The 25,444-nt window shown below is 50.7% G+C and overlaps 10 protein-coding genes across 10 annotated transcripts; 6 read left to right on the top strand and 4 right to left on the bottom strand.

The window, feature by feature from the left end:
• Nucleotides 1–321: 321 nt before the first annotated feature.
• On the bottom strand, nucleotides 322–1,287 carry N7482_005751 (basic secretory family protein; the record flags this gene model as incomplete). The annotated part of the gene is made up of 1 exon (XM_056687876.1): nucleotides 322–1,287. One exon carries the CDS (start codon nucleotides 1,285–1,287, stop codon nucleotides 322–324), a length of 966 nt encoding a protein of 321 aa, XP_056543431.1.
• Nucleotides 1,288–2,743: 1,456 nt separating this feature from the next.
• On the top strand, nucleotides 2,744–6,749 carry N7482_005750 (uncharacterized protein; the record flags this gene model as incomplete). The annotated part of the gene is made up of 3 exons (XM_056687875.1): nucleotides 2,744–3,199; nucleotides 3,256–3,374; nucleotides 3,431–6,749. The coding sequence occupies 3 exons, from the start codon at nucleotides 2,744–2,746 to the stop codon at nucleotides 6,747–6,749; spliced, it is 3,894 nt and encodes a 1,297-aa protein (XP_056543430.1).
• A 1,529-nt stretch (nucleotides 6,750–8,278) lies between these two features.
• On the top strand, nucleotides 8,279–12,465 carry N7482_005749 (ABC transporter ATP-binding protein; the record flags this gene model as incomplete). Its single annotated transcript, XM_056687874.1, has 2 exons — nucleotides 8,279–8,332; nucleotides 8,392–12,465. The coding sequence occupies 2 exons, from the start codon at nucleotides 8,279–8,281 to the stop codon at nucleotides 12,463–12,465; spliced, it is 4,128 nt and encodes a 1,375-aa protein (XP_056543429.1).
• Nucleotides 12,466–13,015: 550 nt separating this feature from the next.
• Nucleotides 13,016–14,020, bottom strand: N7482_005748 (FAD-dependent oxidoreductase; the record flags this gene model as incomplete). Its single annotated transcript, XM_056687873.1, has 1 exon — nucleotides 13,016–14,020. One exon carries the CDS (start codon nucleotides 14,018–14,020, stop codon nucleotides 13,016–13,018), a length of 1,005 nt encoding a protein of 334 aa, XP_056543428.1.
• Nucleotides 14,021–14,708: 688 nt separating this feature from the next.
• Nucleotides 14,709–15,846, top strand: N7482_005747 (transcription factor domain-containing protein; the record flags this gene model as incomplete). Its single annotated transcript, XM_056687872.1, has 2 exons — nucleotides 14,709–15,220; nucleotides 15,282–15,846. The coding sequence occupies 2 exons, from the start codon at nucleotides 14,709–14,711 to the stop codon at nucleotides 15,844–15,846; spliced, it is 1,077 nt and encodes a 358-aa protein (XP_056543427.1).
• Nucleotides 15,847–17,288: 1,442 nt separating this feature from the next.
• On the bottom strand, nucleotides 17,289–18,266 carry N7482_005746 (uncharacterized protein; the record flags this gene model as incomplete). The annotated part of the gene is made up of 1 exon (XM_056687871.1): nucleotides 17,289–18,266. The coding sequence occupies one exon, from the start codon at nucleotides 18,264–18,266 to the stop codon at nucleotides 17,289–17,291; it is 978 nt and encodes a 325-aa protein (XP_056543426.1).
• Nucleotides 18,267–20,324: 2,058 nt separating this feature from the next.
• On the top strand, nucleotides 20,325–21,182 carry N7482_005745 (opsin family protein; the record flags this gene model as incomplete). Its single annotated transcript, XM_056687870.1, has 1 exon — nucleotides 20,325–21,182. One exon carries the CDS (start codon nucleotides 20,325–20,327, stop codon nucleotides 21,180–21,182), a length of 858 nt encoding a protein of 285 aa, XP_056543425.1.
• A 489-nt stretch (nucleotides 21,183–21,671) lies between these two features.
• Nucleotides 21,672–22,179, top strand: N7482_005744 (aldo-keto reductase; the record flags this gene model as incomplete). The annotated part of the gene is made up of 2 exons (XM_056687869.1): nucleotides 21,672–21,849; nucleotides 21,923–22,179. The coding sequence occupies 2 exons, from the start codon at nucleotides 21,672–21,674 to the stop codon at nucleotides 22,177–22,179; spliced, it is 435 nt and encodes a 144-aa protein (XP_056543424.1).
• Nucleotides 22,180–22,458: 279 nt separating this feature from the next.
• On the bottom strand, nucleotides 22,459–23,388 carry N7482_005743 (SDR family oxidoreductase; the record flags this gene model as incomplete). The annotated part of the gene is made up of 1 exon (XM_056687868.1): nucleotides 22,459–23,388. The coding sequence occupies one exon, from the start codon at nucleotides 23,386–23,388 to the stop codon at nucleotides 22,459–22,461; it is 930 nt and encodes a 309-aa protein (XP_056543423.1).
• A 589-nt stretch (nucleotides 23,389–23,977) lies between these two features.
• On the top strand, nucleotides 23,978–25,198 carry N7482_005742 (Zn(II)2Cys6 transcription factor domain-containing protein; the record flags this gene model as incomplete). Its single annotated transcript, XM_056687867.1, has 1 exon — nucleotides 23,978–25,198. The coding sequence occupies one exon, from the start codon at nucleotides 23,978–23,980 to the stop codon at nucleotides 25,196–25,198; it is 1,221 nt and encodes a 406-aa protein (XP_056543422.1).
• Nucleotides 25,199–25,444: the final 246 nt, after the last annotated feature.

The raw sequence follows: 25,444 nt of genomic DNA, 5'->3' as shown, positions 1-25,444 counted from the left end.
TAGTATGGGAACTGTGATTCCTTCGATTCATCTGGTGTCTTTTTGTTTACTGGAACTTTTTTCTTCTTCATTTCCTTTTCCCCCACCATTGTTTCCATTGTCTCTTTTATCTGGCTATGCCCCGCTCTTCTCCAGCTAGAAATTTGGTCAACATAGGACGGATCGAGGCCATGTGTCTCGGTACTGGTATATAGAGGTAGCCTTCTATCAAATGTATTCCAAAACTCAAATCATATTCAGACATACCCGGCGATTGCTCTTGCATCAATTAAGAACACCTAGACGGCCCTTGCCCTCGATTCAGTTTAAGGTTGTCATACTCTAGACTGGGTTGACGATCTCTTCCTCCCAATTCCCTTCAGCCTTCCGATTGCGCTCGTCACAGCCATCAAGCCACTGCCCATACTCACCCCACAGCTCTGCGACTCCAGCACCGAAGAGACTCTCCCAGAAGCCAACTTCATCGCTGTCCCCCTTCTCCCCGCTCACATACCCAACCCTGAAGAGCCGATCATTCAACATGCCGATTGCGCCCCGGCCAACCCAAACGTCTTCAATCCACGCCAAAAAATATGCCGTGTGCTGATATCCGGCATCCCATTCTTTCTCCCGCTCCGCGGACGACGTAGGTCGCTTCCAGTGCGGCGGCGACAGGCCAGCTTTAAGCCGAACGAAGTCCGCGATGCCTTCGATAAGACCTCCAGGTGGGTTGGGGATATCTTTTCCGGATTTCTCAGAGTCCGGGGGTGAGGTGTGTTGGTAGCAGTGCACCAACTCATGCGTGAGAACACCGGCTAGCTCGTCAACTGGGTCAGCTTTCGAAGAAGACTCTTTGCAATGTTTGATGTAAGGCAGCGAGAGATGGATTTCTTTGTGGTCGTCGTCAAGCTCGGTACCCGTAGTGTAAGCTACGCCACTGAAGTCGCGCAGGAACAACGTCACGGAGCGGGTGGGGGGAATTGAGGGGCAGAAGAAAGGTCGCTTCGATTTGGGGGCACTTCCTGCCTCTGTAGATTCATATTCTGGGGCCGTGTAGAGGTATCTGACGATGTTGCTGAGGGCCGTATCGAGAGTTGATGCCACATTCGGGATATAGACTAGGAACGCCGTAGACCCTGGATGGCGGAGGTCCTCGGCATGGAGACGGAACTTTGGCTTAGGAATATGAACATTCTTTTCTGGTTTTTTCTGGCCCCTGTCTTTGGTGTCCAAGCTCTGCGCCTCGTCGCGCGGGTTAGGCTGGGGAATCGCAGATGCAGGGGCCGCGGGGGCCGAAGTTGTCGTCATTGTGAGTTTGTCAGCGCACTATTGGGAGAGTCGTTTTAAAGAGACCGTATCAGACAGGCGGAGGTTTTCAGCGAGATCTGCTAGGTCTGTGGACGGTGGGCAACGAACTGGTGGTCTAGGCTGAGGCTGAGGCTGAGTCAAGACCAGCGAGCGACCTGTACGGAGACAATGGGGAAGGCGGGGAGTTGACCCTACATACGCTCCACATTGCCTCCTTCGCGTGGTTCATTTATCGCGTTTGCAAGGCATTCTAGAGCCGTTTCGTTGCAGGAAAAGGTTGAGGAATCGAATGGCAACCCATTGTGTAATTAAAACTGCTTCCATTGTCAATCTTTGACATACTTCTTACGTTCTCCGTCGACCAATGACTGTGAAGATATATTGCTAGCCGCCCGCGGTATTATTCCTCTTCATCCTATTACGTTAAATAGACTGACATATATAGGCCGTACCTATTAGCGCAAAATTGAATCACTAGGTACTCAATGTCGAGAACATGCAAAAATTGCCTTCGCTCTTGCCAATAACTACTTTTGGTAGTTACAAGGGGATTGATTCTGTAGACTAACATTAATGCCTCGCCCAGTCACCATGACGCATGTTTAGTATTCTCCCCAGGACTCAGACAGCTAACTGATAATCCTCAAAAAGGTGGGCTGAACTATTGCAGGAAGCTTATTACATCTGAAAATCTCCTTTGGTAGCAGTTTGGTTCTCTTACCGACGTGTGTGGATGTTACTGCAGTGAAGTTGGTTGCCCTTCGCGACCACGGCACAAACAAATCGGCCTGGGACGTTGGGCGGGGGTTTGGGCACAACCACGGTTGACCACAATCAAGGATTCAAGTGTTGGATTTCGGGAAGAAGAAAACAACACTCACCTCATCCGGTAGCTGCAATCAACAGAACAGACTATAGCCCCTTTCCATTCTTGTGAAAGGGAGTGTCGCATCAGTGGAGTCCCTCGCGCTTATCCGCGCTTATCGCCCCCTTGACTTCGAGTTTCCCTCGCTCTCGTCAACATCCTACCATCCACGGTTCGCGACCACTCACGTCTCTGTCCTGCCATCTGCTTTACCAAGTGCTCTAGTAAGTGTCTACTGTTATTAGATTTGCATTGCTTCGCTCTCGAACCCGGCTTTGGTCATGATGACGTGACTGCGCTTCTTTGGGCTCAGGCGCGGTCATGACCGCGCCTGAGCCATGAGCCCTGCGCGCTGCCCCTGTTCTTTGTGATCTGGCTTGGCTATGCCTATGGCGTATCTCACGGAATTGAATTGACACCCAAAATAGGCAGCAGCGACCATCCCACCTCGTTCTCCGTGCTACCTGCCCGCGCCTTCGTTGTTCCTGCTCAGAAGACTACCCGACTTCGCCTGTCCCGTTCCCCCGAAGTGGTGGTGGCTTCTATGATTCGTGCCTGACAAAAGTGGAGAATTCCTTGTTGGTGTCCAAGATGGAGGCAAAGGCTGCGGAACTCCTGGCGGCCTTCAAAAACACAGATCTTTCCGTTGACGCCAAAGTCGCCCACCTGACGGCCATCAAATCCGATATCAAGCAAAAAAATGTCCCCGAAGGCGCGATTCCGACAATCTTCGAGACCCTTAGGCTCGCCCTCACATCTCAACACTACTCAGTCCTCGGCGCAGGCTTTTCTACCCTGGGTCACTTTCTGAAGCGGCTCGCAATCCAAGATCAGCAGCAATGGATCGTAAGCCAGGCGCGGAACTTCTATCATGTTCTGATGGAGCGACTCGGTGACCACAAGGAACGTGTGCGAGCCCAGGCGGCGTCCATATTCACTGAACTTTGGTCTGTGGCGGGTAATGAGGTTGAATATTATGTGCTCGAGACTGCTTTGATAGGCAAAAATCCCCGAGCTAAGGAGATGAGCATGCTTTGGCTGTCTAATGTACGTTCCATTACCCTCGCAAGGTCCGAACGGGCTCCTAATGTGAATGTTTGCAGATGACAAAAAACCACGGCCTGTTGTTCCGCCAGTACGTGCCTTCTCTGGTCGCGTGCTTGGAGGATGCAGACAGTGCGGTTCGAGATACCGCAAGATTAGTCGTGGTTGAACTTTTCCGGTATGCGGAACCCGGCGGTTTTCATTATGACCTTCTCGAGACTAATGCCATGACAGCAATGGCCCCGCGCGAGCTAAATCCGATCTGCAAAAACAACTTGTTGCTCGCGGTGTGCGAAAATCCATTGCTAACGCTATTCTTTCTGGGATTGGACTTGGCAACTCAGAGCCGGAGAGCTCAAACCGGCCTATCTCTCGCGCCGAACGGCCCATTTCGGTGATGTCTGCACGTGCACATGCGAGGGAGTTACCGGATGATGGTATGTTTTACGAATTACGAATTGACCTGATCAAGATCAAGTGTTTTGACAATATCACAGAGGTGGAGCCTTCCAGAAGTCGACCAGGCTCTTCAAGAGGTCGCCATGATCGATCTACCCCTGCCCCCGAGGCCCCGTTAAGGCCCAAAACTCCAGCTGAACAACCGGGCATGCAGCAATTATCCCAGGAAGATGACGGAATTGAGCCCTTCCTTGTCTCATCTGCCAGGGATATTGATGATACTGTGCGAGACATGCTCCCCTGGTTCGATGGCAAGGAATCGGAAGACAACTGGCTGAAACGTGAAAAGAACGTTATTCTGTTTCGTCGACTTACGCGTGGCAATGGGCCTCACGACTTTACTCAGAGTTACCTTTACGCCGTGAAGACCCTTCTCGATGGAATTTTCAGAGTTGTGAACTCTCTACGAACTACACTCTGTACAAATGGGTGCCTTTTGATGCAAGATATTGCGCGGACTTGCGGTCCGAGGCTCGACCCCATGGTCGAGATCATCATGCAGAACCTAATGAAGCTGTGTGCAGCCTTGAAAAAAATATCTGCTCAGTATGGGAATGCGACTGTCGATGTCGTCATTGGTAACGTTTCATATAACATTCGTCTTCTGCAGCACGTCCACTGGGCCTCCCAAGACAAGAACATGCAGCTGCGTCTTTTTGCAGCTGGATGGCTCCGAACTCTGATCAAGCGGCAGTCGCATCAAAAGAGCACAGTTGAGCATGGCGGTGGCTTGGACCTTATTGAAAAATCCATCAAGAAAGGCCTGGGAGACGCCAATCCTGGGGTACGAGAGGCCATGCGCAGCACCTTCTGGACGTTCTGCGGTGTCTGGCTAGATCGGGCTAATACTATCCTGTCAAATCTCGACCCAAAATCGCGCAACCTGTTGGAGAAAGACCCGTCGAATCCCAATGCTAGCAAGACTACTTCTACGCCTGTAAAGGGTGCTGCGGGCCCAGGTGCTGCCCGCTCTGCCCTAAAGGAAGCCATTGCCAGCCGCAAGAAGGCGATGCCTTCTCGCCCCGAATCTGCTCAGTCGGCTTCTACCGACTTAGATCCTGCGCTGAGATCGTCTGCTCGAACTATCCCGACTGGAGCACCCCTTTCTTCATTGTCATCTGCACCAATGCGGCCCGGCACGAAACCCCGGCGGCCCGAAATTAGTCGCCCCGCAACGGCGGACCCTTATGCTCGTCGGCCTGATTCAAGAGCAGCGCAGACTGCGAGTAAGCCAGTCGGTTCCCCGAGATCAGTGCGGTCCAAAGCATCCACGCCCTCGTCTAAACCGATTAACGCACCTCGTCTCCGGCCGCACGAGGTTGGACAGGCTGGTACTACTAGAGGCAAGCCTAAGAAGCTTGATCTTTCGAAATCTAAGTCTCATGGTGATCTCATGGCAGCTAGCCGTGCTCATAGCGATTCTGATGACAGTCTTGCAAACCAGCCCTCCGTGCATTGCCCCCATGTCGACCACCCGAGCGAGTCTGGAGATCGGAACTCCCCAGCGCCTATCGTGCTAGAAAGCCCTCCGCTTTCTGCAACACAGCTACCGCTTGTTCGCACTGAGCAAGTTGAATCTGTCCACGTCGTTTCAGAGCCTGTAGATGAGCCACAGCTGTCCTCACTTGAAAAACCTACCCCCGCTGAAGCTTTTCCGCGTGTCTCTGAACCCGAAACGGCAACTCCATTGCGTCATTCCGATACAGTTGCTGATTCTGAATCGAATTCTAAGTTACAACCGGAAGAAATGGTTATATACGAGGATCCTGCTACGCCGATTGCCACGGAGGCTGAGACACCTCAGATGTCACCGGTCCATCATTTCACCCCTGGCAGATCTCCTCGTCGTGCTAATGAGCAAGAGCTCGAAGAAGATTTGGAGCCAGGGACTCCGGCTATCTTGGAGACCCCTGTCAAGAGCACTACCCTGGAAATGAATCCTAATCAGGGACTCACTAATCACGGGGCCAGCGAACCTCTATTCCCGTCACCCAAAAGGACTCCACTTCGGACAAGCCCCTCTCCCACAAGGAATCGTCCTCAACCTGCACCCTCCCAGCCTGTCCATAACGTGGAGCCCACATCACCACCAAAGCCCGCTGTGGCAGATACATTTGAGAGTAGCCTCAATAACGAAAATGCCACTGCGCGTATTACGAAAGCTCCAGAGCTCACCGCAACACCCCGTTCTGCAGCTAAGCCTGGTGCCCTAGAGGAGGTCCCCTTGAACGAATCTGCTTTGCGGCCGAATACAGAGACAAGACGCCAGTCTCTTGAATCTGTAGCCCTGTCAACGACCGAGGAACCAGGCTTTCGCCGCAGTCGGAAGTGGGCAGAGCGGCATCGGAGCCCAAGCCCTCGATCGAAGGATCCTGCCAATGCGAGGGAGATGCTCAATAAAGCGCTCAGCCGTATTACGTCCAAAACCATGGATATCTCTGGATACAGGAAGCTGCAGGGGCTGTTCCAATTCCACGGCGAAGAGATCGTGTCTCGCGAACAGGACTACTATTCCATGATCGAGGCTTTGCTGAACGAGCTCGAATCAACACCTACTAGCCGCAAGGATCACGATGTGAAGACTCAGATTCTCGCCACCATTCGCTCCATGCTTCTTCGGACAAGTGAGCTCTTCCACAAATACGATGTGCCAACGATGACCTCCATCATCCGAGCTCGTCGCCACTACGAATCTAACTCGCACTTTGTTACGTGCCTAGAAGAGGTTGAAGAGCTGTTGGTCTCACTAATTCCACCCGAAACGGTCATCGGGGGTGTTCTCCACGGGCTCGAGTTGGGCCAGGATGCGAAGATCGAGGACTTCTATCGTTCCATCATCATGGGCCTCACCACCATTCACCAAGCACTCTCACAAGGGCCTGTTGAGCTCTCTGACGAAGTCCTCGCCAGCGTCGGCACTGTGGTCAACCAGCAACTGAGCCACCCCCGACCAGGCGTGCGTAAGCAGGCTACTGAACTTTGCACCCTCCTCAACCTCAAGTTCGGCCTCGACCGTGTCCAGAAGGTCACCCCGCCAGCTGGCGAGGACTCGCTCAACCTGCTCACCTATTACATGGCTCGCCGGTCCCAGTGAGACCAGCCAAAATGGGGGAGATGTCCTGACCCGACCTTGTACATAATTCTACCTGTTACTTCTTCTTATCTTTTAATTGTCTTGCCCTGTCTTTCGATGTGATTCTTGTATTTACCATGGCGCGTTGGCGCTGAGTGGTGTTTTTCGGTACATAAAAAATTATGAGGAGTTTTTGTGTACAGTCTTACTATGTAGCGTGTAGCGCCTCAGTGTCAATACACCGTCGAAATTTACCGGGAGATGCTCAGCACCGATGACCGACGATATGAAAAGACCAGTAACGAGGACGCGAATAGCAATCCCTGCGGTGCACCTGCACCCCGACGTTGCGTGGAACAACCAGGGGGGCTTTCAGGGTCTGCTCGTCCCGCAGGGTTCCAGCCCGGCGGGGGCTGGAGCGGAGCGCCGATAGGTGAGAGTGGACAGACCCCTTAGTGTGGAGGCTAAACATGCATATACAGGATTGTTGCGTAATGACGATAGACAGAGGAACACGAGAAAATGAATTTGAGAACGTAGTCAGGCGTGGCTTTTCCTCCGGTTGTTCTGAGGGGCTGTTATCGATCAGATTAGATCATCAGATAAAAATTTCCAATCAGAAAAAGGAGGTAAGACCCGTGCAACATTGTTGCTTCCGTCATCACCCACGTTCCTTCTGACACCACGAGGCAAGAAAAAGAAAAATAAAAGTCCCCGACCACCGCCGTGAGTGCAACACGACCGATCTCTGCACCCGTTAATTTCCCCAACCGCGTACGTCCGCGGACGCAAGACCCGCCGCGAGCGTTCACACCGGGTTATCAGATGAGAGTGGAGGCCATGATGCACGGTCTCCGCCTGGTAGGGTTCCAAGAAGCGTGGCAATTCATAAAACATTCCCTATTGGATGCGCTAAGGCTCCGTCAAACTCTTTCAACGCGCGATTTGCCTTCACACTGTCTGTGAAAGGAAGGCAGGAAGCGATGTGCAGGGTCTGTCGCTACGCGATCGGGCATCGATCTTCAACCAGTGGAGCCGACCTCGGTTTGCATTCTCCGCTTTTTCCGTCACACGTTGAACTGACTGGCTACTCAGCTAACGGACTTATGGTTGCCATTGAGGCCCCCATGGTGAATTTGTGGCCGCGTTCTTTTTTCCTTGGGTCGTACTCATGGCTGCGTTTTTTATGCCTGCTCCACATTGTCTTGACAAGCCCGACACTGGCGTCAGCCTTTTCATGGGCCGGGACCGGAGTCTTGCTTTTCTTGTTTGTGTTTTTGTAGCCGAGGCTATGAGGCCTTTTGTCCTTTTCTCCGGTGGTTCCTTTCCGGTTCATCCTACCCGTCTTTATACACTATGAACCGGTGCTGGCTTAGCGTGGATAACCGGTGATCTATTAGGGCTTGATCAAAAGGTTGTCTGCAGCTGCAGTCTCACCCTTCTGTGGTTGGAGATTGCCTGAATCTTCCGAGGCTGGCATCCTCCAAAAAATATCTGGTTTGCAGACTGCGGCGCACAGAGTGTTGTCTGTGATAGGGGCTTTAAAAGCCATGTCGGACCAGATTGAGGGGAATAGGCCGAAGCCAGGCAAAAGCGCTCCAATGGTAGGTCTCTTCTTGAAGATAGGTAAGACAGCAGATAGATGGACTGATGTGAAGTATAGTTCAGGTACCTGAAGAAGTGTGTACCGACGAACGAAGGCCTCGGCAAATTCTTCTCTTATACCCGCCTCCTATTTTCCCTTGACTACACCAAAACCGACGTCTTCCTCATCGTTTGCGGCGTTTTCTTCTCTATCGCAGCAGGCCTCCCTTTCCCTCTTCTGGGTATTGTCTTCGGTGATTTGATCGACGACCTGAACACGGCAACCTGCTCGCCATCCGCACAGACGAACAGCTATGTCGCCGACAGCGTGCGCCAAAAGGTGTTATATGTGGTATACATTACGATAGCCAACTTTTGCTTCATATACATCCATTGCAGCTGCTGGAGCTACATCAGCGAGCGTATTGCGTGGCGATATCGAAGACGATATTTTGAGAGTATCATCAAACAGGAGACAGGGTACATTGAAGGATTACCACTCGGGGATGTAACCTCACGGTTGGTGAGTGATATCCAAGTCGTGCAGTCCGGGACCTCGGAGAAGGTGGGGCTTGTTATTTCCACAGTGTCCTACTTTGTTGCCTCATACGTCGTGGCTTTTATCAAGGTGCCTGCTATTGCGGGAATGCTGGTGTCTGTGGTGCCGTGCTACTTTTTCATGTCGTATGGTGGTGGGTACTACATCAAGAAATATGCGGGTCGGATCAATGAGTATGTCGATGCGGCTACGTCAGTTGCCTCGTCAAGTGTGTCCCATTTGGCACTGGTGCATGCGTTCAATGCGAATGACAGGCTGGAGAAGCTGTATGCAGGTTATCTGGCTGGATCGCGGATGGATGCTCTCAAGAAGGCAGGGGCTCACGCTGCTCAACTTGGACTGCTTTATTTCATTGCCTACGCTTCCAACGCCCTCGCCTTCTGGGAAGGATCTCGGTTAATTGCGGACTCGGTGGAAAGCAATGGCTCTGGGACATCTGTCGGGGCCGTGTATACTGTCATCTTTGTCTTGATCGACGCATCCTTTATTCTCAGCCAAGTCGCACCCTTTGTGCATATCTTTGCGGCCGCAGCTGGTGCATCTGAAAAGCTCTTGGAGGTGATCAATCGCGAGTCCAAGATTGATGGAACTGCGCAGTACGGAGACAAATCCGCCCTATTTGCTTCGGAAGATATCACTTTCCGCGACGTGCACTTTGCCTATCCATCGCGACCGGATGTACCAGTCTTGCAAGGGGTGGACTTTGTCATTCCGCCTCGCAAGCATACGGCAATAGTTGGACCATCTGGCGGTGGCAAGTCCACCATCGTGGCTCTTCTGGAACGCTTTTACGACCCTCAATCCGGACAAATCAGTATTGGGAGTCAGGATTTCCGAGATTTGAATGTGCGGTACCTGCGCGGGCATATTGGATTTGTACCACAGGAGCCGTCTTTGCTGGATCGCTCGATTCTCGAAAATATTGCGTACGGACTGGTTACATCTGCGACTGAACAGCACCGGACTCTCGCTCCATTTATTCTCGACTCTAGCCTAGCCGATTTGGTAGACTACATGCGTGCGGGCATATCAGAAAAGAAAGTCATTCAGTATTTCGATCCCCGAATCGCCCAGATTATCTCCCTGGTTCGACAAGCTGCGGCTAGCGCGAATGCTTTGAATTTCATCGATGCTCTTCCTCACGGCTTTGCGACAAGTGCAGGCTCTTCTGGAAGCCAGTTGAGTGGTGGTCAGAAACAGCGCATTGCGTTAGCTCGGGCCCTGGTCCGCGAACCGGCACTTCTGATACTCGACGAAGCAACGGCCGCTCTGGATTCCACCAGCGAACGGTTGATTCAAGACGCTCTAGCCAAGCTGGCTGAACGAGTGACCATGGTCTCTATTGCACACCGGTTAGCTACCGCCAAAGATGCCCACAACATCGTGCTCATCCAGAAAGGCCGCGTGGTTGAGGAAGGCTCCCACGCCGAGCTGGTCGCTAAAGGTGGCTCATATACTGAGATGGTGCGGCTGCAGAATCTTGGAAGGCTGAGTCCGACAGTGGGACCCGGGGAAGATAACATCCGAGAAGCTAGAGAGGGTGTACTCGGCCAAACTCTAGCCGTCGAGGTTAAAGAAGCTTTCCTTGATGTGAGTGGTACCGATATCACCGATGTTACCGATGAGACGATCTCCACCTATACGGTCGAACCCGTAAACGAGGAAACGGAAAAAGAACGGAAAAAGCGACAGCAGAAAGGACTGAAAGAGAAATGCAGACGCAAGCGCACGAGGTGGTTTACCATTCAATTTACTTTCTCCCTGCTCCGGCCCGATCTGCGCTATGTCATGCTCGGCCTTGCCATGTCAATCGTGATCGGGGGAAGCTATACCGCCGAAGCTGTCATTTTTGGACACACGATTGGGAGCTTGAATCCTTGCATTGGGGCAGACGGTATTAGGCACGGTGGCCATCTCTATGGTCTTCTATTCTTCATCATGGCTCTTGTCGAATTCTCGGCAAATGTGATCGGTGGTTGCGCATTTGGCTGGGCTGCTGACAAGATCCTATACCGGATTCGTGTTCTCTCCTTGAGGTCCCTCATGGGACAGACTGTCCAATGGCACGGAATGGAGGATCGGACTCCCGGAACAATCATGACTTACATCACCGGCGATGCGACTGCACTGGGTAGCATCACAGGTACAACAATTGGCTTACTCTTGGCCACAGCAGTCAATCTGGTAGCTGGCGTGGTGCTTTCCTTTGTGATTGCCTGGAAGATAGCAATTGTGTTGCTTCCGACCATCCCAGTCCTCTTGGCCGCAGGTATTATGAAGCTTCGGACCCAGGCTCAGTTCGCAGAACGCCATCGAAAAGCTTTTGCCCAAGCGACCGCTATTACGATCGAAGCGGTTGATCACATCCGGGCTGTCTCGGCATTTTCCTTGGAGAAACAGTCGTACGCGGTGTACGAGCGAGCGTTGCAAGCGCCGTACCGAGAGACCCTGTGGTCCATTGCCTTCGGCAATTTTTTCCTCGCCCTAGCTTTCAGCATCAGCAACCTGGTGTATGCCCTGGCCTACTGGTGGGGTACTCAACAGATTGTGAATGGCCTCTACACCCAGACCCAGTTTTTCATTGTGCTGCCTGCTCTGCTATTTAGCACCCAATCCTGTGGCCAAATGTTTGCTCTGGCGCCGGACATCTCTAAGGCGGGGCTGGCTGCTTCAAATATTGCAGAGCTGCTCACGACCCGCTCGGCTGATGAAGAGCTAAATCCTGGTGCTTCAGGCACGCTCAAGAGGCATGACAACTATCTTCTCGATGAGAAAATCCCTGATCTCGAGGCTGTGCACCCTGGGCAGTGCAATACTGAAACATCCGGCGTGCCTCCAGAAATGAGTGGAATTGGAGCGGAATTACAGAATGTCCACTTCGAGTATCCGTCACGTCCAGGTCGACCAGTCCTTCGCGGACTTAGCTTGAGGATCCAACCAGGTAAATTTTGCGCTCTGGTCGGCCCTAGTGGTTCCGGAAAGTCCACGACCTTTGCAATGTTAGAACGTTTCTACCGGCCCGAGTCTGGTGCAGTGGTGATCGACGGTGTCGATATTACTCGCCAGCTGGGCCTGCAGTTCCGCGACGAGATCGCTCTCGTGCCTCAGGAGAATGTACTCTTCGAAGGCACAGTAGCCTTTAACATCGGGCTGGGTGCGCGACCCGGCCACCAGCCAACCCAAGAAGAGATCGAAGAGGCCTGCCGCATGGCCCATATTCACGAGGTGATCGAGGCCTTGCCTGACGGCTACCAGACTCAGTGCAGCCGTGATGGCAAGCAGTTCTCCGGGGGCCAGCGACAGCGTTTATCGATTGCGCGAGCCCTGGTGCGCCGTCCACGACTACTGCTGCTGGACGAGTCGACCAGCGCCTTGGATGTTGAGTCCGAAAAACGGATCCAAGAGGCCCTTGCAACGCTTGCTGGCCGCACCACCATCGTCGCGATCGCACATCGACTCAACACAATCCATCGTGCCGATTGTATCTACCTCATCGAGGAGGGGCGCTGTGTCGAGCAGGGCACGCATGAAGAGCTCATCGAGCGCAGTGAGACATATCGGACGAGTGTCATCCATCAGTCTCTGGACACATGAGCACGGCCCTTGTGCTTATTGTGGGCTTCGCATGACTGTATGATAGACGCTAATCATGATAGAGTCACAAATAGTGTAACAAATGCCATGTGTTCCTGCAGTATGTTCACAGTGAGACTCGTAGTCCAAGTCCTTCTGCTTTCAAAGAGAATCGTCACAAAGCACCCTGAAAGAGTAAGAATGCTTCCAGCTACCGACTTTGGTAGTCTCAAGGCATAATAGGAAGCCGAAGGAAGTTCATGCTCTAAGCTCATGATTGAAGTTCTCGCTTTGATTATGTTATATGAAATGTTAATGCTTGCTCTAATGTGACGCCCAAGCGGTCCCCCAGGATTTTGGTTCTTTGGCGGCAGCCTTGTGCCATATCCATTCCAAAGTCTTTGGCATTGCAAATCAAGGCTATAGAGTTGGGATTGAAGACACGAACCCGGGAGACCAAGATATAAGAAGGACCGACAATAGCATGTGCTATGGAACAAATGGTAAATAGCTGCGATGTGAAGCGATGAAACCGTGCATTGCTATACCCGACTGTGAGCATGTCTAGAGATTATACCATCCCAAGCGCTCTCTGAGCAGCCATGCCATGCTTGTAGAATATCCACTTCAGCCCAGTGCTATGCCCGAATCCGAGTCTAGTATGGGAGAACTTGTAGACATTTTCAAACCGAGGAATACTGGATTTATCGTACGAGACAACGGTGCTTTCCATCGTGGCATTCCGACAAATCTGCTCCGCCAAGTCCCATCCATCCTTGAGCGCCAAGTTTGCACCGACGAACTCGAATGGATTAAGCACATGGTTGGCATCGCCGATAAACATGACACCTCGTAAGCGTGCATCATGCCGGAATGCTGGTCTTTCGTGGGCTGGTCGAATGAATGCTGTATCTGGATCCGTAGCTTCAACGACCGTTTTGAAAGGCTCTTGAAACATGGACGCCGCTTGAAGAGCCTCTTCTTTGAGGGAGGAGAATTCTTCCATGGTGAAGTTGCTCTTGGCCGCTCGCTCAGGCTCCAGGCGACTCAATGCCCAGGCGACTGTCTTATTGTCGAAGGGGGTGTAAATGCAGCATACCCCTTCTCCCGAGGACATCTGTAGGCCGTAGTCTTCATGGATGGGATGAGGAAGGCCATCGGGAAGACGCGAGATCCCACCAATCTGGGTTGCGCCGGTGTAATGCAGCTTCATATCACCAGGTCGAAAGGCGTCTCCCACTGCGCTGTTCGTCCCGTCGGCCGCGACGAGCAGGTCGCAATCTTCCATGGATACAGTTTTCCCTTCGTCTGTAGAGAAGGTAGCACGGATTTTGTTATTTGACAACCTTTCTGCCCCTGAAAAGGTGGTATTCCATTTCCATATCGTATCTGTTCGTTCGGCCTTTTCGATCAAAATGCGCTTGAGGTCTCTTCGTGTGATTCGCATTGTCGCTGCCGGCAGGCCCCCATATGGCTTCGGATTGATTGATGAAAGCTTCTTCCAATGGTCACTCCACACCCAGATATCCCCACTGTTGAGGGTTGAGTGTGCGAGAATTTCGTCGAGTAAACCCATTTGTTGTATGGCGATGAGTCCTTCGTCCTGGCTTCCACCGTTTATGCATAGAACATAAGGGTCCCTGTGTAAGGACGTTTCGCGGTCATCTTTCTCGACTCAGATCACTTGAGGAGGGTCTAGTGATGGATTCCAGAGCTTATTTAGAGCGATCGCAGATGCAAGACCAGCGAAGCTACCTCCGACAATGATGATTCGCTTGCCTGCGAGAAACTGGCCTGGGTAAGTGGTCATTTTCGAATGAGAAACTCGTATACGGGCACTTAGGCATGTAGCAGGGCAGAGATATTAAATAATGCGAGGCTGGCAGAGGTAGGTAGTTTTATCTTTATGATCGACTGTACTTGAGCCCTCTCGGGGCTAATCTTTGCTGCTCGGAGTTTCTATTGCGCCTCGGGGTTTCTATTTCAGTCTGCACGGGCCTCGAGTTAACTATGCTGGACACTAGCGGCTGATCGAACCGTACTCCGCAGTCGGTCCAACTATTACTCAAATGTAATTCTTTTTAAATCGATATCAATATTGAACCGCCAGCAGTGCCTGACCGTTGCCCTCGGAGCCTTGCCCGTTGGCCCCCTGCGTATGTTTTCGCCCCCACTTGTCACCGTCACCTTCCCTGATCTTGTTGCGAGACAAAAGGAAACTCCATCAATTTCCGAGATCCACCGCGGTGACGACCAACACAGACATGGAAACAGACTCGGCAATGGCAACGCGGCGCCAGCGCCCGGGGGTTGCCTGTGACGAGTGCCGACGTCGCAAGCTACGCTGCGACGGGCAACAACCACAGTGCGGAGTCTGCGAAGAGACAGGAGTTGCATGTCAAGTGACCAACCGCGGTGCTCGCGGGCCCAAAAAGGGTCATCTCAAGGCCCTGAAGAATCGCATAGTGCAGCTAGAGGCGATGCTGCAGAGCCGTTCGCCGGCCCAGCAGCAACAGCCGGACTTCCGCGGCAGCACCCCCAGCGGCCATGAGCTGACACCCTGCGCATCGCCTGTAACCGCTTTAGAGAGTACTGCAAACGAGGATCCCGAGGAATGGCTCCCAACAGCGACAGCAACTTCCGCATCAGAGTATGATACCTCCTTACCACATGCCTCGGCTCCTGGATTGGCGTTTCTCCCTCATGAATGGACTCCTCCGCTCACATTGCCAATCTCCAACACGAGTATTTCCCCCAATGCCCTGGAGACTGAATTGTAAGCAACATCCGCCATAGAAGAGACCCAATACTGATCAGCGGCGGGATATCGTTCCCAGGGACCAGCTATACTTAGACCGTGTGCACCAGTCAATACCTATTATCCACCAGCGAAGGTACATGTCATGGTCCAAATCTACAACCAAGACCGCCTCACAAAGATGTTTACAATATGCGATGTGGACGCTAGCATCGTTGCTGTCCGTCCAATCTCGGGATATGATAGAACCTCTATACCAGGAGACCAAGCAGATGTTAGAGTATTTGAGCGTCCCGGCCATGGAGCAACATGGCAGCACTACTGAGCTTTCCCAGGCATGGGTACTCCTAGTATCATTTGAGTCAATGCGAGCCTATCACCGACAGGCATGGATGAGTGCTGGCCGGGCTTTTCGCCTAGTTCAGGCAATGCGCTATCATGAAATTGATAGTCCTGTCGATAAAGGTGGGGCGTCTTCTCCGCAGTCTGGCGATCTAATCGAGATTGAGGAGAGACGCCGGGTATTTTGGATGGCATATTTCTTGGATCATGTCATCAGCATGCGTGATGACTGGCCCATCACCTTAAATGAGCATGTGGTAAGAACTGCGTTTGTCGTGGAATTGTTGGAATTTGCGAACTGATCAGTGGTGTGATTTCAAATTTACAGATATGCACCCGACTGCCTGCCGTAGACGCAGACTTTCAAGGGGGAAATCATGAGCCAGGGCCATTTCTGTCTGAAGCAATGACCGACCCTTCTTTCCAAGTACGGTCTCCATTCAACGAGTGCCTTATCCTGGCGACTATATGTGGACGTAGTCTATTCCAGAGCCAACAATACCATATCTCCAAAGCATACGGAGACAAGATATTGAACTGGACAGAGCAGCGTCAGTGGTTGGATAGTCTTCTAACCATCAGGCTTCAAGTATTGGTACAATGCTACCCATCACCCAGCGATGTGTATGATTCCTTACTCCTTTTTGCCAATATTCTCGGCCAAGCCACTGTCATCTACTTCTGTAAGGGTATGATGAGTTCGGCGTCAGTGTCTGACGACGAACTTCTCAGCTACCAAGATCGAGCTTTAACGGCATCTGCGACGATCATTCGTCTATCAACAATGCTGCGTGATCTACCTTTCTCAAAAGCAAGTTGCAAACTGATATGAAACTACCACTCACTAACATCGCTTTTCCAGATCCATCCATTGATGCCAATCCCGCTATTTCTCTGCGCGGAATTTCTCTACGACAATATAAAAAATGGCGAATCATTCCGATTAAGACTCCAGGAGCTTTCCAATATTTTAGGCCAGTTGAAAAATATCAACAACCACGAACAAAGCTACCTCGATTTGCTGCCAAGTTCATGTGTATCAAAGACCAGTGAGCTATTGAGTCATACCTCTGGAGGCACACCCCAGACTGGTATATAGCAGAGATGCTTATGTCAAATGGGTGATATCAAATGGAATAATACTCAGAAACAAACAGCTTTAGAGTTTATACTCATTTTCTATCCTATATTTTGTCAAGGAATCTCTGTTTGTGTCTCTACTTGTTGTAGGTGTAGGTAGCCAACACCTTGTCTTCTGAATCCTGGAACAACCTATAGTGGACTGCCTTCCCTCCCTGAGCCGGTTTCTCGCTATATTTTTACCCACCAGTCTGCATGATTTCCTAGAAAGCCAAATATAAGCATACAACGACAATAACCGAAGTATATATTCTTACCCTCCATTTCTTTGTATTTTCAACAGCCTACATCAGTAACTGGAACCTGATAGTTAGCAAACTATAACTTGGAAAAATCTGATCTTTTAAGCTTGCTACGCCTGTAGCTTCCGGAAAATACTTGGAGACAGCTATAGAAAAACGAAGCTCGAAAAATTCCGAGAACGTCCAAGTGCTTGCTCAACGCAACTATATTATAAATTTGGTAAAGCCGGGCCACCATTACTGCATACAAGTCAAGGTATCAGATGCCTCGAAAGTGGATAGAACTCCAATCACTAGAACTCAAAGTAGCACATTGTCTTTTGCTTTCTCTTCCAGCCGGCGGCAAAGGGAGGGAGCATAGATCAGTCCACAACCACCACCATCTTCCCCTGGGCCTCATGGTTCTCCATCAGGCGGTGTGCTTCACCAATCTCCTCAAACTTGAATACCCTCCAGGGCTTACAACTCAGTTCTCCATCCGCTGCCATCTTGACAATGTCCTGAAGAGGTACATCTGACAAAGGAAACTCAGGAGTTCCGAAAACAAAACTTCCAAAAAAGCTGAAATGAACACCACTCGCCATCTGAAGAAGTGGATTGAAATCCGGGACCGGAGCCAGGCCGCCCAGGAACCCTGCCAGGCAAACTCTGCCACCACGGTGCACCATTTTCAACGAGTCGACGATAGTGCTGTTGCCAATTAGCTCGAGAATGGAGTCGAACTTCACGGGGAGCCGCTCGGATAGGTTTGGTCCTTCTATCACAACTCTCTTAACGCCTAGAGCCGTTAACTGAGGGGCTCGACGCACACTGCGCGTTGTCGCCACAACATCGGCTCCAGCGTGGACCGCGAGATTGATCGCTGCTCTGCCAAAAGCAGACGTCCCGCCACGGATCAAAAGCTTTTGTCCACTCGACAATTCAAGATTCCTAAACAAGCACGTCCATGCAGTCGCGTAAGATTCAGGAATAGCAGCTAGCTGGTCCCAACCAAGCTGCGAAGCTGCTGGACCAAGTGCAACAACATTTGATGCCTTCGCTTTCGTGTACTCAGCATAACTGCCGCTGATGGTGCGCCCGAGGCCGCCCATGAGACTCGCAACAGGAGTTCCCTCCGCAAACTCGCCGCCGGGACAGGCTGTAACAATACCGACGCACTCAATACCACTGATGGGCGTCCACTCCGCCCATTCGCCCTTGCGCATATGTATTTCGGCATGATTGACCCCGAAAGCCTTAACTCGAATCACGACGTGCCCGTTCTCCGGCTCTGGCGACGCAACATCCTTGATAACAAGGGACTCTGGTCCTCCAAACTGCTCGATTACGATAGCCTTCATAGTAAACCGTCGATCTCAAGTGTGAAAAACGAAGTTGAGTGAGAAATATTATGAAGTGGGCAGAATCTTGGTTTCTGCGTGCTTTGCGAAACTTCAAACATAACGCGATTATTGCGCATTTAGACAATGGAGCTTGCATTTTGCTCACTTTGTCCTGTTTGACGTATCATTTCCCCTCTTTCGCCACCGCGATTCTAGATCTATATCTGCCGTTCTAACCGTAGCCGTTTTGAGCGAGGAATGCTAGTTTGTCATGTTTGTGTTGTTTGACGTGAAGCGCCTCACGGGTTTCCACGGGCGCATCTGTGAATGAATATCCCTGCTCAACCATGGAACGAGTAAACCTGAATAAAGGAAAGGTAGGCTCACATAGTAAGAGTATCTGTCGCATACGGCATAGTAGCGTGCTAGGTTTTAGTCACAGCCGTCGACTCGGGGCCACAATTGAAGGTGGATTGCCTTGACCTAGAACCCCGTAGGAGTACCCAAGTCGCCTATGATTGGGTCCTCCTTTTTTGGCGGTGTTTCGGCGGGGCTCTCGCTGATACCTTCTTGAAGATAGTATATATCGGGATCTAATTGTGAGTGGAAGGTGATTAGCCTTCGATTTGGTTTCCTCCCGGATTATAACGTTTTATAGTTTCACAGTAACGGTTGTGGTAGCGTAAGCTAACCTGATTAGTGGTAAGAAAGATGATATTGACTATCTGAGGAGGAAACTGCTGAAGTAGATGCTTGTCACGGGATAGTGATATAAGCATATCAAGGGGTAATAGTAATAGGTTGGAATAGAAGTCAAGGAGACTCGAGAAGGCGAGTGAGGGAATTGGAGGGTAAATATCGCTTATTTCGACTTAGGAGACGATATATATTAGTGTCTTCTTGTGGGTATATAGTGATTAGTTTCTAATTTAGTTTTATCCTAGTTGAACGGATTCTATAATCTTACTATAGAAGCTTGAACTAGAGCTAAGCAAATGCGAGAAGGCAAAGGATTGAAGACTAAGATAAGGAGAGCTCGACACAAAGTAAGAGATTCTACCATAAGCTTACATGACTTTCGTTCCCTAATGTTCTAAGGAGTAAGAATAGATTATGTATAAGATACTAAGTGGTGCTAGGTATCTATTTCACATTTATCCCAAGTAATAGTTTAAGAATATATAATAGAGAAAGACAAGATAGTGATAATGAAGATAGACATAAAGACTAGTAAGCAGCCAAGCTATCCACTATACGTGAACTACCCAAGGTTTGCCGCACTAAAAATGGCAACAAGCTCTGGATTATCAGAAAATTGCTAGCGGGGATGGACATCGACAATTGCCTCGAAGTCGACCATGAGGAACATGAAGTAAAATAAAAACCATATATTGGAGGTTATGGGCCAGGTAATTTCCTGCCCCCCTCCTACAACTTCAGTGCTTGCTAGCTGAAATGGATTTTTGCACCATTTAGGCGAACATACTACTAAGAGATTGAGGATAAGCGTAGAGGAAAGTCGTCAATGAGCGAGTTTAGAGGGGAAAAGCTCGGGGTGTAGTTTTGATCATTACAAGTGGAAGAAAACAAACAATTCTCGGAGTTGCCACTAGGGAGATGAGGCAATTTACCTGAATAATTGGTTTCTTCTCAGCGGTTATTCTCACATGATCTAGCTTTGTCGCTGTCAGGATACTGCTCTTTTCTCCCTCAAAGTAAGAAAGTTACGAATCTAAACATTACTCCGAGTGGACCCACCCTGCGCCGCGCGCTCAACTACCAATCTGGAATTTCCATACAGAAAGCACGCAGAGCTCCACGAAAGAAACTCCGAAGAAAACATTGGGTTTTTATTTTTTATTATTATTTTTCTTTCTTTTGTGCAAAGATCTAGCAAATCTCCTTTTTCTACCCCCGATGCCCGAATTTAATGCCAGGCTTATAAGTGGTCGTTCTTCCCTGAGTGCTCATAACAATCGTTTCGTTTAAATCCATAGACGACTCAACGCCACGTATTATTAGACGATTGAGTGGCATTTACCCACACGATATCAACTTGATCTCAAACACTTCATCATGAGTCTACTCGCGCGAGGAAATGACGCTCTCATTGTCAACCCCGTAACAGGGGCCAACGAGACTCTTTCTTTGAATGGATCTGACTGGCTCTGGGCTGTTACAGCCATCTATGTCCTATCCTTTGTGGGTTCTGACTCTCTCAGCCTTATTTTCAATACATGTCATCGACTAACACACGGAGTCATCCAGATTGGACTTCTGATATTATCATTCGCCGCGAAAGAAAGCGAAAGAGTTTTCCATTATCTTTTCACGTTTGCTCTTCTTGTCGGTGCTATCACCTACTACGCCCAGGCCTCCGATCTCGGCTGGAGCACTGTAGAGCAAGTCGATAACCTCGGCAACGGAGTTGTTCGGCAGATGTTCTGGGCCAAATACGTAAATTGGACTGTCGCCTTTCCCTCGCTTGTCCTAGGGCTCGGTCTAGTATCGGGCGTCTCTTGGACCACCATCTTCTGCAACATCGCCATTGCGTTGTACTGGGTCGTCAGTTACCTCGTAGCTGCTTACACTACGTCAGATTACAGATGGGGTTTCTTCGCCTTCGGCACATTTGCATGGCTCATTCTCGCCATGAGCACTCTTAACGAAAGCCGGGAAGCTGCCGCCCTGCTGGGTGTGGATCGCGACTATATCATTCTTGCCGGGTGGTTAAACATCTTGTGGGTGCTTTACCCTGTCGGCTTTGGTCTGACAGACGGTGGCAACCGCATTAGTGTGACTGGTGGCTTTATTTTCTTTGGGGTGTTGGATGTTCTCATGGTCCCAGTGTTGAGCTTTGCTGTGCTGTTCTTTGCTCGGAACTGGGATTACCGCAAGCTGAGCATTGCATTCAGTGACAGCCGGCCCAGCTGAGAGAGTGAGGATTTTAAAGAAGTTTCCGGGACAGCTGCCTCGGTCGCCTAGATATAGCCTGCTTCAGCCGTTGTTGTTCTTCAGGTTAGGGGGTGAAGCAAGCTGTCTTGGGGTAGATTCATGGTTTCTGCTTGCTTTTGGCCTAACCACGGAGATAAATCATTTCTTCTAGATGGAGTTTGCTATTTTCCATCATTTGGACTTCATTTAATACACTGCGTGCCAGTTTATTGTATTTGCTCATTTATCCAGCGGGAAAACATGGTTGATGTCTTATAGTTCAGGCATCAATATACTCGAAGATAGCGAGGATTTGCGATGGAACAATATGATTGGCTTGAGAGCAGTATGTAGCCAGAAGTGCGAAATCTTAGAAGCATAAATAAGAGCAAGCAGGCACTCATAAATATGATAATAGCAATCCGAACATAGGTGTCTTCTTCGCTCGGAAAGTCCCAGATACCACATCACAAACATTCTAAGCAAGCCATGGCCGCCTTGAAAACTTTGCCTACTCGTCCACAGGGCAGAAACGGACCTCTGCTTCCGCGACTGGGACTGGGCCTCATGAGTGCCAGTGGAATGTACGGCTCATCTCCTTCAGACCAAGAAAGGTTTAACTTCCTGCATGAGGCCTATAAAAGAGAAGAACAATTTTGGGATACGGGTAAGCGTCCGTGCCTTCCTCGCCTTGAACGGCCAAATCCCTGCCCAAAAGAAAAATGCTAATTCACCCAAAGCTGAAAAGTACGGCGATTCCGAGGACCTGCTCGGAGAGTGGTTTGCTGCCAATCCTGATAAGCCAAAGCACATCTTCCTTGCCACCAAATTCGGCATCAAGCCCATCGAAATCCCTCCTGGCCAGACGATGGACTCGTCGCCAGAGTATTGCCGCAAGAGCATATACAAGCCCCTCGGTCGGCTCGGTCTGCCATTTATTGATTTGTACTATGAGCACCGCTTCGATAAACTCACACCGATTGAGAAGACCATGTAGACCATGGTGGAGCTTAAGAACGCCGGGAAAATCAAGAACATCGGAAGTAGTCAAGACCTATTGTACAAACGATGCTGGAGGCCCGTCGGTGGATCTACCATGCCTTTCGGAAGTCCCCATGGCTCTCAGTTGCGGAGCCGACCATAAGAAGCGGGTTCAATAATACAATGTTTATGAAACTAGTGAGCTTGATTCCATCTTGGAAGCATCATTTTGAGACCACGAGGAAAACATAAACATTATTTGACAATCAGTAAGGCACTCTGTGGCAAACATCTATCAAAAAGCAACGATAGCGGGGTTTCCATCATCCTGAGTATAAAGCCCAGCTTCAATATCATTGAGCAACGTCGGCCCAGTAGGAGCCCATCCGAGCTCCTTCTGCGTCTTCTTGCTGGACGATGGGTTGTCGGCGCTGACAGGGAAAACTATGAAACCACCACTGAAATGCTCCGAGGCCTCCTCAAACGTCTTTGACACGGTCGGTATGCTAGCAGCTCTACCGATGGCTTCTGCAATGTCCTTCATCGCGACCCCCTCCTCAGCAACAGCGTGGTACTTCGCGCCTGCAGTGCCCTTTTCCAAGGCCAGGCGGAAGAGACGCGCGGCATCACTGCGATGAACAGCAGGCCATCGGTTGAGCCCCTCGCCAATATAGATCGATGCGCCCTTTGTACGTGCAATCTTAGTTATCCAATGGATGAAGCCGTGATCATTGTCATCGTGAACTGTAGGCGAGAGGCGAATAGCAGATGCGCGCACACCTCGGGACGCAAGGGTGGCTACCTCCTGCTCGGTGGAGGCACGGACATTCATTGGGGAAGTGAGGTCGGCGATCGAGTCCTCTGTGGCCAGCTCACCCTTGGGGAGCATCAATGTGCCAGATGCCAGCACCAAAGGGCGATTGGATCCCGCCAGCACATCGCCCATTGCCATGATAGCTGCATGTTCAACCTTGACGCTCTCCGCAAATTGAGTGAAGTCGTGATTGAAAGCAAGGTTGATGATACCATCCGACTCAGCCGCTCCTTGCTGCAGGACATCGATGTCCTCGATGGAGCCGCGTATCACATCGACTCCCTTGGCTTGCAAAGCAGCTGCCGACGCATCGGAGCGCGCCAGACCGACGACCGCGTGGCCGGCATTAAGAAGTTCTTGTACAACAGCTTGGCCGATGAAACCAGTAGCCCCAGTGACAAAGATGCGCATTTTGAAAACTGTTTTCGGGTCGTGTGGAGGGAGAAGGTTATAGTTGTGCAGGAAGCCTGATGATGGGATGTGAGAATCTCCAGAAAGCTGTTGATTTATAGTCCGAGCAGGAAGTAATACATTCTAAACCCCGACGGGCATAAGGAAGCTAGTTCCCTAATTCCACTCCCGGGGCTTCACTGGAGCTTCAATGCCACCGATGATACGATCCAAAGTACGCGCCTTGTACGCTCTACATAGCTTGCCCAGGGCAGAATAGATCACGGGGAGACTAAAAGCGGCTGCGAATACGACGGCGGGTTAGCGCACAATTGCGTCCAATGAGCCTGCGTCGAGGGCCACGGAGTTCGGCACTGGGCCCGCCTCAACGCCGTCCTGGACATCATCTCTTCATCCATCCTGTCTTCATTTTATCCTCCCTGCATCGGTAAAGATGGAAGAATGGGATCCGACAAATTGAGTCCGGACAGAAATGGTGCTCGGAGGCGCCGAGCGCACACTAAGTCGCGTCGAGGCTGTCGGAACTGTAAGCTCCGTCGCGTCAAAGTGAGATCTTGTCGGCATCGGCCCCCTTGAGACACTTTGGCTGATGAAATGCCATTTGAAGTGTGATGAAGACCAACCCAAATGCCAAAAGTGTGTAGCATTTGGAGTGATTTGCAATTACAGTCTGCCCCTGGTGCAAGATCTCCAGCTGGCATCGCAGAATAAGCCTAGCAGGGCTAGTCCAGAAGGTTACTTCGGCCAAGTCGCTTTCAACGCAAAACCGCAGCCGGCCTTCCTGTACCCGGTAGTGACCGTCGGCGCCGGTCATGGCTCCTTTGAGCTGGGCGCAGAAAGCATTAGTCTCCTAGACCGGTTCCACCGGCGCACCGTGTACACGTTTGGAGGCACTCGAAATTGCGAGATCTATCAGGAACAGGTGACTAGCCTTGCAATCGAGGTAGGACGTCGACATGCCATATTTCTTGAACAGTTGATTTCCCCGATGATCCATGCTGATTCTGCCATGCAGAACCCGTTCCTCATGCATGTCATCCTAACTTTGACAGCGAGTCATGATCGCTTCTTATCCTCGCCTGTAGACAACACAAAGCGATCAATTGCCGAGGCGTACCACTGGTCGAGGGGGGTTGCACTGCTTAATCAGAAACTATCAGACCCAATTCGACCCCAGGATCGCGATCCCCTCTGGGCTGCTGCTGCCATGCTTGGCATCTTGAGCATCACGGACATTGAAGCGTCGACACCCTGGGAGGCTTGGCCCCTCAGGCCCCTGGGCCCATCGGATTTAGTTTGGATGAATTTGTCTCATGGAAAAGAAGCCGTCTGGAAAGCAACGGAGCCAATGCGACCGGACGGTATCTTCTATCCCATGAGAGAGGACTACCTTATCCTGATGACCAAGCCACCACTTTGTGACATGCACGTTATGCCGAAAGAGTTTGTCGAGCTATGTCAGTTCACCAAGTCATCAGAGCCTGAGCAGAACCCTTATTTCACTGCTGTTTCTCTCTTAACCCGGCTGTGGCATGTGAAATGTACTCAAACAACGATGACAAGATACATGCAATTTCTAGGCTTCATGGATCCAGCCTTCAAGTCGTTGCTACACGACAAAGACCCCCGCGCGCTTCTGATCCTGGCTTGTTGGTATGGACCAATGTGTCAGTCTCTGTGGTGGATGGCAAGGCGGGCTCGACTGGAATGCCAAGCCATCTGTTTGTACTTGGAGGTGTTTCATGCCGACGAGAAGGATATTCAGGTGATGCTGGCACAACCTAAAGGGCAGTGTGAGTTAAGTACATAATCAGAATGCCTTGAATGAATATTATCATGACTTCCATCGGAATAACTGGGCGGAGAAAATAAATTGAAGGCAGAAAATATGATTGGCAAGCACGGAGTATACATTTCCTCAGAAAACTATATCCGACTGATCACGTGACCGGCAAAGAATTCCCAACTAGTCGGTTCTTGCCGTTGCAACGAAGTGACCAAAATACGACGGGCTGAACATCGCAGGAGTCAATCAAACTGCGGGCTGGACCTCCGA

The sequence above is a fragment of the Penicillium canariense genome (assembly GCF_028826845.1).
Source record: "Penicillium canariense strain IBT 26290 chromosome Unknown utg000003l_segment0_segment0, whole genome shotgun sequence".
Classification (NCBI taxonomy): Eukaryota; Fungi; Ascomycota; class Eurotiomycetes; order Eurotiales; family Aspergillaceae; genus Penicillium; species Penicillium canariense.
This window is presented reverse-complemented; position numbering and strand designations above follow the sequence as displayed.